Genomic DNA, 12,363 nt, shown 5'->3' with positions numbered 1-12,363 from the left:
ACTGGATAAGCTGGTAAAAAAGGCTGGGTCTGTGCTTGGCAGGAGTCTGGACTCACTCAGGACTGTTGTGGAGAGACACATACAATGTAAGATGGAGGCCGTCTTGGACAATACCAACCATCCTCTCCACAACATTCTGGCAGGACAGAGAAGCAGCTACAGCTGCAGCAAACGTCTCATCTCACTGCGCTGCAGAACAGAGAGGTTCAGGAGATCCTTTGTTCCCACTGCCATCAGGCTATACAACACCTCAGCCAAAGGAAGTGGACTAATCTAATTATTATTATTGTTTATTTATCACTAACTTATTTATTATTATTATTACTTATTTATAATTATTATCAACAATGAGCTAATGGACACATGAATTTCAGCTAGGGGATAAATACAGTATCCATCTATCTATCTATCTTTCTTTTATCAGTATGAGCACTGCAGTTGCCACTACATTACTATCGCTGTTACTGCCGCTACTGTCACTATTGTTAATATTGCTATCACTGTACGTTCTTGTTCTTTTCCTCTTTGCTCTCTCTCTCTCTCTCTCTCTCTCTCTCTCTCTCTCTCTCTCTCCCCAACCCAATCGGCCTAGGCAGTGGGGCCGTCCACCCTGTGTCCGGTTCTGCATTCTCGAGGTTTCTGCCTCTTAAAAGGAAGTCTTTCCTTGCATCTGTCGCCCAGTGCTTGTTCTTGTTGGGAATTGTTGGGTCTCTGTAAATATTATTATAAAGAGAAGGTCTAGACCTGCTCTATTTGGAAAGTGCCTTGAGATAACGTGTGTTGTGAATTGGCGCTAAACAAATAAAAATTGACTTGACTTGACTTGACTTGACTTGACTTGACTAGCGTCCAGACTGCCGTGAAGAAACAGTGCTGCTCAGAGGACATATTATAACTCTTGTATTATAAACACAGCAATGGCTGAAGTAAACAGCTGTCAATGCTAGCGTTAGCTATGTAGCAATTAGCAAAACTTGCAAATAGCTCCTTTATTGGGGCAGAGGTGGTCTTTAATGTGCTTTTACAGGTTTGTGTGGACATTTTAATAAAAAAAAAATAGGTGAATCTGAGTTGATGTTAAAATCTTAATTACTGCTTTGAATTCATGCCGACTTTAATTAAGCCAACTACAAATCACATAATCTTGTTTAGAATTTGACACAGCTCTGTTAATTTGAATAGACAAGTTAACAGCTGACATCAGATCTGTCATGGTGGTATGTTGCATTTTACAAATCCAGCAGTTTTAGTTTGGAAAGATCATTACAGATCAGATATTTAATTCATATTTCATTTTTTGAGCAGTATGAAATTGAACCAATAATTTAAATCAGGACATATCAGTTCAGAGGGGGGGGGGTGACTGGGTGGTGGGTGCTTAAGACACCCACCATCCACCATGAGCCAGAACTTCCACAATCCGATCTCCCTCCTTTGTTTCCTGTCTTCTCTCTGCTGTCCAATAAAGACATAAAAACAAACCCTAAAAAGAAACACACAAGACTAAGAATCTCAACAATCATCCACTGACAACTCTCAGTACTTGACATCCATTGATACGGATTAAAACTTTAGACGCACTAAAGCTCTGACATTTGATCCTTTCTTATTTAACGTTCCTCTCATCTTGGAGTGGAAACGTCTGTAATAATTGCAGGAACACTGTCAGGGTGCTCTGACCTTTAAACTCGTATCTGCTTGTATTGTTGTGATCCCACCAATTTCCCTGGTGGAAAAATGAGAATGTAAACCCACATCTAGTGTATCAAAATAATTAGCATAAAGTCCTGTTCAACACTGTGGTTAAATACAGCTCTGCAAAGACAAACAATAAGATGTTGAGAAAATGACTTAACGGTTAATTTTGTTTCAGTGATAAAGCTGTTACAGAATTTCTAATGGTTTTTTGACATTTAACATTTGAGCATTCAGGATTTAGATACAAAGTCTATAAGCTAGTCATATCTTTGACCTTTAGGTGCTCCTCTAATATGCATTTTTGCCCTTGGTGTGTATTTTTCAGGTGGGATGTAAAGCCAGCCTAGTATTTTTCCAGTACTTCATCATGGCCAACTTCTTCTGGCTGCTGGTGGAGGGTCTGTACCTCCACACCCTGCTCGTCGTCATCTTCTCTGAGAACAGACACTTCATCGTCTACATGTTCATCGGCTGGGGTGGGTAGTCACAACTTTTCCATGGTAACACTGAATCGAATAGCTACATGTGCTCTATGGAGCTTTTTAGAATTTTATATATATATATATATATACAGTATATTTTTATACTTATAAATTCTTATATAGTATTATATAATCTATAAAACACATATTAAGTTATACTATACAAAATGTAAAATAATCGTAGTAAATTAAATACTAAAAATAAACATTAAGACTGGTACTGTCTCAGATCTAAACAATAGATGGATTATGTTTACCTACATTATATCAATGTTTTCCTGGTGGCTGTTCACAGGAATCCCCACTGTGTTCGTCTTTGCGTGGGTGATGACAAGGATCTATCTGGAAGACACCGGGTGAGTGCCGCCAACAGCTAATCACTCATCAACATGAAAATGTGATTCAGATTTGGTATTTGTGCACATCGTAATGTCCTTCAAGTCGGATTAAGTTGTATCACAGGAATCTGCATACCACGTGTTGTCTGACATTTTAATTTAAGTTGAATTAATTTTTTTTTTCTTTTTTGCTTCAAGTGGATATATGAGAGTACGCCATCCATTCTGTGGAATCATTCTCCATCATTAGGGGAGTTTCAGTCATATTAGAGAGTGGCATACGTTGGTATTCAACAGGGACTGCATCTGTTATTCCATTAAGTCCACATATTACATTTATCGATTAGATTCTGTCAGCGAGTGGCCACATGAGAGTGTGGCTTGGTTTCCAGAAATAATAAGACAAATATCCCACATGTCAAAGAGCGCTTTATTGTATAATTCAGCCGGTGGGATTTGCATTGAGTCGTCGTCATATGAGCCCATTGCCGCTGAGCTGCTCGGCCTCTTTTGTACATTATTACAGCTGACACTGCAGCTTATTATTGAGTGAGTCGCACTGAGTGGGCGTATTTTTAAAATGACTCTGTGAAACAACTCTGCAGCAGAGCAGCAGTCTGATAATCAAGGAAAGCAATGACGCAGTTCCACAGGGTGAAGAAACTGTGTGGAGAATGTTAATGAAAGTTCATTCTTGACCTTGTGAATAGTGGTTTGGCGAAAACGATCTTAGAATAAAGTCCACTACATTGCTTTTTCTGGAAGTTTTAAACAGTGACCCAGTGGCATCTGCTGATATAAAGCAGCGAGATGCAGTTGAAAGCTCCAGATCCTGGTTCAACTTTTTATGCTTGATGACCCTGCATCATTTTGCTACATCCATCCCCAACAGGCAGATTCTATTCAAACAAATGAGAGGGATGTTTTTTTTACACAGCCCTCTTGAAGTCGGTCTGAACGCAGCTTTAGAGGTCCAGGGAGATAGACCACCCAGTTCGCCACTGACTTCATCAGTGGGTTTGTCTTGAGGAGAAGTTAACATTAAAATTAATCAAAAGTTTATTAGTTGTATTATTGTATTGGCGCAAATATAAGTAGATATTTTTTTCCGGAAAAAAAGGTTTAAAAAACCAGGGGTCATCTTATATTTGAATCAGAGTTGTGACGCATCAGTCATGATGTAGATGCTGTACCAGACTGATGTGGTAAAGAGGAAGCTGAGTCTGACGGTGAAGGTCTCGATTTACCAGGTGATCTACTTCCCTGTCCTTGCCTATGGTATTGGCTTTGGGTAATTACAGTAGGATTAACCTGTTTCAGCCAACAGTAGAGATTCCTCCTGGACGCCCTCCATTTTTCCAGGTATGTCCAACTAGGAGAAAACTCATGCAAGAGGGTACACAATTTAAGATCTTATGATCCTCCTGGAAGAGCTGGAGGACATGGCTGATGACATGGACCCCTGGACTACTTTGCTTAGCTAGACCTGGATAAGTGTCCAAAACAGGATGGATATGTGACTTGACTAAGACTTGACTTGAAGGTAGAGATAGGTTATTTGCTCCAGTGTTGAAAGTCTGCTATGAGTTTTGTAAACCACCAGGTGTCACTTTACTTTCTTTGTTTAAGGCATCAAATCTTATTAAGAAAGCCCCAGAGTTTCATGTGGCATCATCCATCCATCACTACCTGAGGGACAAAAGGTTTGACTTCAGAAGCGAATGATTTTCAGGTCTGCTGAAAGCTTTTAGAGTAGGTAGCAGCCTGGAACTCCTGCTTGTAACCACCCCTGCTTTTCTGCTTCTGCTGTGTGTTTACAAATATATTATGTATACTATAATAGTTACATTATGTTTATGTATGGTGCCCTCAGATGCTGGGAGAGAAATGACAACCACATACCCAACTGGGTGATCAATGGACCTATTGGATTCTCCATTATGGTAGGTTGAGGTTCATTAACTCACCTTTTTTTCCTGCAAGTGTTTCATATGCCTGTTGGTTCAAGTGCATCCAAATGGATACAATGGATGATGATACAAAGGATACAGATGTTGTCGGGAAAATTGGACAGTAATTTCTTAGCATCCAGCCAAAAGAAAATCCAGTGGGCAGACAATATTGACATCAAAAACCTTTGATTTCCCAAGAACTTATTTAATTGCTTTGTGTTTCTTCATTGATTTGATATAATTGTGGCTGTCATCCTTTGATATCTCTTCATCTCTTCTTATTTTTACTTTCTATGGTGAATATATGGCCTTTGTAAACCCATAAAGGTTTTTAATCTCAGCAGCACAATCAACACATCAGACATGTTTTGTTACCACCAATGAAGTGCAATCACTCACACATCAAATTCGACAGAACTGAGTTGCACTTAAGGGACATTCATGTGAGTTTCAAAGTCAATTAATTCTATTTCCAATAATTCTATCCACATGTGAAGGATTAATATGTTCAAAGAAGATACACATGTTTGATTGTATGGTCCTTTTTACCTGTTGAAAAGTTTGCAGCTCGTTAAAGGGCTGTGGTTCATGACCCTGTCGACTTTAAAACCTTTCAAAAACCCCAATAAATTGTTTAACAGATCTACAGGCATCAGTGAGCATTCTTTTTAGCATCAGTAACGGCAACATAATGTGCTGGCACCCCACGTCTCAAGGTATTAACTTCACAGGATTTCCTGCTGAGTGTATTCCCGTGCTCCCGCTGGGTTACGTAAGCTATTTCAACCTTTAAAGGTCTCAGCAGGGGGAAGTTGCAGATGAAGGTCTTTTCGTGATAACTATGATTATTTATGCTGCCGCCAGATGTGTAAATTTAATTTATTACGAATCACACGAGGAGAGCTCAAAGACCAAAAAAAAAAACAAACTTGCAGTTCGTCATTTAGTATCTTTACTCTGGTTCCAGGTGGGTTGCTGTGAAATGAAAAACAGCTCAGTTTCTCTGCAGTTGAAAGCTCATTGTAATGGCTTCATCACTGAACCTTTGATTTGCTTGTGGTTGAAATCTCTGTCTCAAATGTTGCTCATCTCAAAAGCTGACTCATGAAATTGCGACACCTGCAAAAGGCTTTTATAATCCGTGTTTGATGGCTACAAACATGACATCAGTGCTGCGTAATGATACAATAAAGACTGAGGGCGAGAGTTAACAGATCCAGGTAAAACGACTGAATCGTTAGCAAAATCCTACAAGGTAATTACTATCATACGCAAATGTAATATATGTACATACAGTATATTTATGATTTATTTATTTAGTTTGTATATAACATTCTTTAATATATATTTTTATTTTATATGTTGATAACTTTTCATATATTGAAATTCAATATACTGTATATGGCAACATCGCTCTTGATATAGGGACATATATGTCCTACATTACATTTCTGTATGGGCACTAGTGATGCTTTAAAGGAGACATGATGCACCAGAGAAACAAAGTTTTCACTGGACTCATTTAATTTGTTTGTTTTTCTGGTTCTTCTTTCCATTCAGTGTTTTCGGTGGGTGGGAAAATGTCCAATGCAGCAAAGTAGAAAACCCCACAAGGGTGATCTTGAGGCTCGGTTGTTGCGATAACTCAGTTATTTCCTTCCTTTTCTCCAAGGTGAACTTCATCCTGTTCATCAGCATCATTCGGATCTTGGTTCAGAAGCTGAGGTGTCCGGATGTGGGCGGCAACGACCAATCACAATACAGGTACCTCACACGAGGCGAGGATTTGCGGATTTGATGCTGTATAAACGATGTGAACAGCAAAAACTACACAGAGATTTAAGTCCCATCTCTGCTCTCTTGGATTTGTGCGACAAACCTGGTGCATGCTTAGGAAAGTTCAAAAAAGTTCACAGAAAGTGTCAACATTCATGTGCAAACACTACATCTGCTCGGTCAGTGTAAGCTGCTGTAGATAAGAGTCAGCTAAATGCCTCAAGATATAAAAAAACTGATAATCTGAGACACCCAGAACATTTTTTTTTTTTATCCCTTCTGTGTTTGCTGTCTGGAGAGATAGGAGTGACGCAAACACTCATTCAACAAGACAGTGTTTCATGATGCAGCCTTTATGAAGTGGAGGTGGGGTGGGGGGGTGAAACTTTTATGCCACTATGGTGCAGCACATTCTTGCACAATTCAGTCTCTATTTGAGTCTTTGCCCGGTCAGAGGCAGTGTGTTTAATCTCCAGGCAATTTTACCCTCCAGTTAAATCTGAGCTGTGCTGAGTTGTCAGGTGCTCTCATGTTTTGTGGCCGCGGGGATCCGAGATTCAGGGGTGAGAGGTGACGAAAAGCCCGGATAAACCTGATTCGCTCCACTGCTGAATCTCCTGTTGGTCTAAGTGAAGACTCAGTGTCACTGTGGTGTAGTTCAGTGTAAGTCTGAGCTGAGTCGACAGCTGGAGAGTGATACTGGGAGGGAGGATTTTACCGTCTTATGTAGGAGTTGTTAGCAGTAACACAGCACAACACAAATGTATTCAGTTTTCCAGAATCAACGTTCCCAGGGCCATGCAGATAGTTTCAGCCTCCTTTGAGAGGAAAAATATTTAGTCCTGTTTCCCAAATTGTGACTCCATCTTTGTTTTCATTCAGAAACAGAAATGCAACCTGAGTAATGAGTTAAAGGTCCCATTTTTTCCTCTTGTCCTGTGTTTTATTTCAAGTGTTGATCCATAAGAAGATATATTTGTGGTTTTAAGAACCAAAAACCATCTCATGTAGTTTTACATCTCCTCTCTCAGGCTTCTCTCTGGAGACCTAGTAACAACAGGTCAGTAAGCCAATCAGAAGAGAGGAGGCTCTCTTTTTGTCTCCTCTTTTGTCTCAGGGGTCAGAGAAATAAAAACCTCAGTAAATAAAACCTAAATAAAATCCAGATACCACTGAGGTTAGATGGGTCTGACCCTTTACAGTAAATGAACAATATAAACTCAATAAATACAAATAAACACAACTGTTCATTTGTGTTTCCTCGCAGGAGGTTGGCCAAATCCACTCTCCTGTTGATCCCTCTGTTTGGGATACACTACGTGGTCTTCGTCTCTCTCAGTGAATCCATCGCAGAAGATTATAAAATATTTTTTGACCTGGCCCTCGGATCTTTTCAGGTGCTGTGGTATTAGTTATTCAACCACTTCTATTTCTATATGTTATTATCATTGTTGTTAATGAAACATACATGTTTCTGACTCAAATGTTGAGTTACTGCTGCACTGTACATTAATGTATTGTTGTTTTTTTCAGGGTCTGGTGGTGGCCATCCTCTACTGTTTCCTTAACAGTGAGGTAAGAGTTAATTGTGTGACATGACATAATACTGTATATGGTGTTTAGTCATTTTAACTTAAACAGCCGAGCACATCAATAAATGTCGCATATCCATAAATAACAAACATCATTTCCTGTTTAGTATTTTACAGAGGCAAGAAAATAATACAGCTTTTAAAATATCCCCATGAATTTGTCTGCACTCAGCTGATAGCATGCTCATTTAAAAATGCAGAGCTTCATTTCAGTGTTGTCTTGAGTGGAAACATTTGATAAGCAGTGAATTATATTGGCAATTTGTTTGGTTGGAGCTAAAAATTTGTGATTTGGGTGTGTGTGTGTGTCTTAATTTCATCATTATGATTTTTTCATTAAAATAAAAGAAATTGATTTATATTATCCAAATATCCATAACAGCAGTGCCAACACAGCAGATGGCAACAGACCATGGTAAGACTTGAAAATAGAAAATGCTCACTGATATTTGTTTTAGAACAGAAAAGACTGGGGGGCTTTATCCTCTTATCATTTCAAATAAAACTCATTATCCTCATTTAGCCAGATAAACCTGATTCGCCGGATAAAACAAGTCAAAACAAGAGGGCAGCACGTACAGTGAAAATGGTTTGTGTTCATGGTGTTTGAGCTCCTGTAGGTGGCGCTCCTGTCTTCGCCTGTTTAGGATTGATGGGTAAAATTGTCTGGGTTTACTACCAAGCAGTGGTGAGCGGCGACTTTTAGGCCGGGAACGTGTTGATTTTCGTTTCGCCGCCCATGTTATCCACGCGTGTCTCTCGTGTCGCGTGATCTAGAGATTTGGCCTCTCGACTATTTTACACATGTGATGTGTGTGTGTGTCCCCGCAGAAAAAGACTAGAGAAAAGACCTGTTGATGACATATTCACATCACACCAGCGAAATACTGACAGCTTCCACTGTAGTTTCTCTGTCTAGGCTGAATCTAAATATGATACAGATATGAAAAAATAATGAATGAAAAAATAGAGACTGACATTTTATTGATGTTTTCTGCACCGCAGCAGAGAACACACACGGGTGCTTCTCCGCAGCAGTTTAGCGACGTCTGCCGCCACGCTCACACCGCGCAAATATGCAGTATGGAGGAAAAATATCGAAAAAACACTTCCCTAATGTAATCTTCAAAATATTTACCATTAACTGACAATGGCTCATAGTCTGGACTGGAGTTGGGAAACACAGGGGAGACGTGAGAACTAGGGTCCTGAGGAGTCGTAGCATTTACCTACTGACAAACAGCCTAGAGTGCACATACATCACACTGCTACGTTCACAGCTGCACTACTAACTGCCAGCTAACCAGCCAACTCTGCTCCAGTCGCCAGCATCACCGCTCTCTTCCCTCGCTCTCTCTCGCTCACTACGCACACAACCTACATACTGAGCTATTCCTGAAAGGAGCTGTGGTTAAAATGTGGAAAATGTCGATTTCCTCTTCGCTTGACCACCTCCAGTCTTTATATCACTGGGACACGGTCGCGCCCACAAAAATCATAGTAATAGCAGTTACATCAGCTGGAAATCAAACTAGCTTTCTGAGACAATACTCTGCTGCCACAAGAGGGCGGTAAATTACATGATGAATGCAAACAGGCTTCAGATCCTTCATGGGACAGAACGCTGTTCTGAAATCAGATGTAAGGAGAGATATCGCTTCCACTTCGGTATCGTTCTAATTTTAGCCCTAACTGACGGCACGCCACTGCTACTAACTCATCACTTCCTGTTTACCCCAAACAAAGCAGAAACATAAAATGCATCAGCCACTGCTAAAGAATTTGAAAATATACTTTACTCACTGTTTCATGGGGTTTTAAAACTCAATGCCCAACGCTATCAATTCAGATATTTCAAACTGTTTCCCAATCAACTTGACTGTCTTCATTTACTTGTTGCAGGTTCAGGGCGAGCTCAAGAGAAAGTGGCGGAGCATGTATCTGAACTGCCGTCTGGGCAGAGATCACCACTTCAACAGCACCTTCGCCTCCAGGAACGGCTCAGACCACATGGTGCAGTTTCACCGCAACTCCCGGACCCAGTCCATCCTGCAGTCAGAGACCACAGTGCTGTGAGGACCGGGGGGGTAGGATCCTGGAAATAACAACAGATGCAGTCTCTAAGTTGACCAGAGCGGTTGAATAGTTTAACAAGATGGTTTTAACATTGGAAGCTGAGGTGAAGTATCACATGGGTGGAAACATTTGAGAGCAGATTTTGGTTTTAGCTTTACAAATCTGTGAGCCATCAACATGTCCCTTATTTGGACCTAAAGTGGTGCTGACCTGTGCTGTAAGGGTGCGCGAGTGTTTGCTACCAACTAAAGAGCCTTTTGAATTCAGTGATTTTGTGTCATGTTAGCTGCGTGAGCCGAGAAAGAAAGGTACTGGTAGGGCAAACTCTGCAGCATCAGCAACTTCATGTTGAATCTGACTGGTGTACATGAGTAGGAATGAAATGTAAATACTTTGAGTTGTAAATGTTTACATATAAATATTTATAATAAGAAAAAAAGAAAAAGTATGAGTAAGATAATCTGTGCCATTTTTTTCTTGAGGGTTGGCAGAGCTGTCAGCTTTAGATTGGACTTTTTGTCCCTTAATCTCCTCGCTGTATCTACTATACAAATGTTCAGATGTATACGCCTGTTTTGTGAACAGGGTATTTAGAATAAACATATTTCTTGTAAGTGACTTGTAAGTGAAATATAAGGCCATAGAAACATACGATGTGTATTAATGGAAGTGAAAAATTTTATAATTATTTCATGGGAAGAGGGAAATCTAACAATACTCTTCTGTCAGGAAACTAGCTAACGTACATTGAGCAAAAGAGACCGCCCCCCCCCCCCCCAAGAAAAATAAAAGTTGTTTCAGAAAATGCACACATAGGGTGTCAGGGTGGTTAATGGGACAACAAAATGTCTGAATTTGTTTCCTATTTCCACCAAGTAGTTTTTATGATTCAACCTAAGCTAACCTTACTCAATGCGATGTAAACTCAGAAAACAGTTGTATATTTGAAATGGTGACAGTTTCGCAAAGCACTCGTAAATAGTGTCTGGAAATAGTGGAGCTAGGCCAGATCAGACATGGACTAGCAAAGTATTTTATCGTTTCATTTGGAGGATTCGTGGATAACTTTTAGACTCTTAAAGACTGTTTCTTCACAAACAAGGTTTCACTCACCCAAGAAGCAGAAGCAGCAGCTTCCCAAGACGTCTGTGTACTGCAGCTACTTGTGTTTGGTAGAACTGAGTTGATGATTTTCATTCCATCTCAAAAGGCAGCAATTTTCTTTCCTACACGTGTGCAGGAAAAGGTTGTTAACCTAGTGACATATTATTTTGTGGTCCATAGTGGCCACACCCACCCATCTGATACTTGAAGTTTGCTAAAAATCACTGCTAAGGATGATTTGCAATTTTATTTTGACCCAGGTCAGCGCATGAGCCCTGGATGTTTAAGATTACAGTAAAAAAAAACAAAAAAAACAAACAAACAAACATTAAAAACAGGGTCGTTTTGTACCAATTCAGAACCCAAACTGTGCTGACGAACTGCATCATTCTTAATGTACATTAAATGAACTGTTGTCATTGAGAAGTGCTGTGCATGCTCCAAACCCTTTATCTGTGCTATGATGGCTTTGACACTGTGCTCAGTGATCTGTCACAATGAAACGACGCAGGTGCTCAGACTGAAGATGTCATTTAACCAAAAGGGAAACTTTGAACAGTGTGTCCACCGAGAACTTCTGTCGAGACTGGTGGCATTTAACCATTTGTCACTTGATTTGTTGACAGAGATGCAATATCCAAACTAAACAGGTAACACGCCCTCGGAGTCTCGGCCTCGGAAAGGAAATTATGTAGCAGTGTGTACAAATATACACCGTTCCATGTTTTTTGAGACTGTAAACAAAGTGAGGGACCAAATTCGTCAAGTCTTAAGGTGGAGGTTTGCACAGAACGGTTTATTCGAACCCACACCCTCCTACTACTGCAGGATTTCCATCCACTCCCGCCCGCTCCTGTAGAGATTTTGATCGCTTCCACCCACATCACTGTTTTCTGTTGAAAATCCTCCTCATCCCACGGGGGAATCAACACACATTTAACCCTGAAGGATTTTTTTTCTAATCTGAAGAAATGCAAATCCACTTGTGCACTGTTTAAAAAGCCAACTGTTAAAGACTTGACCTGAAAACAAGCATTGCCAAAAGATGTTGAAGCAGATGAAACATTATGGATCACAAACCAGATTATGGAATGTCACACTTCAGCAGTGATGGTGTTATTCAAAAAGGTTTCATCTGTAGCATTCACAGTATGTAAAAGGTGTGTTGAGCAGATTTGCCTTTCGGAATGTCATTTAATTTTAATAATAAGTTAAATTAAAGTTAATTTTAAGATGCCAACCACTTTGAAAAGAGATAAAGTAAATGGATAAGTTTGGCTCACTGGATTTCTCTAAAACTGTTTAGCAAATGTCAGTGAAATTTGACAGATGTTCAGGTCTTAGG

General features: G+C 40.0%; 1 protein-coding gene across 1 annotated transcript in view; it reads left to right on the top strand.

The window, feature by feature from the left end:
- Positions 1–12,348, top strand: part of LOC111644864 (vasoactive intestinal polypeptide receptor 2) — a 49,931-nt gene extending 37,583 nt beyond the window's left edge. The window contains exons 8-14 of the mRNA XM_023393822.2: positions 2,024–2,174; positions 2,476–2,536; positions 4,392–4,461; positions 6,143–6,234; positions 7,514–7,643; positions 7,780–7,821; positions 9,741–12,348. Coding sequence (XP_023249590.1) covers positions 2,024–2,174; positions 2,476–2,536; positions 4,392–4,461; positions 6,143–6,234; positions 7,514–7,643; positions 7,780–7,821; positions 9,741–9,914 — 720 coding nt within the window. The 3' untranslated portion in view covers positions 9,915–12,348. The remainder of the gene's footprint in view (positions 1–2,023; positions 2,175–2,475; positions 2,537–4,391; positions 4,462–6,142; positions 6,235–7,513; positions 7,644–7,779; positions 7,822–9,740) is intronic.
- Positions 12,349–12,363: the final 15 nt, after the last annotated feature.

The sequence above is a fragment of the Seriola lalandi genome, unplaced genomic scaffold (assembly GCF_002814215.2).
Source record: "Seriola lalandi dorsalis isolate HSWRI2012SDOR001 ecotype SW California unplaced genomic scaffold, Sedor1 jcf7180002054944, whole genome shotgun sequence".
Lineage (NCBI taxonomy): Eukaryota > Metazoa > Chordata > Actinopteri > Carangiformes > Carangidae > Seriola > Seriola lalandi.
This window is presented reverse-complemented; position numbering and strand designations above follow the sequence as displayed.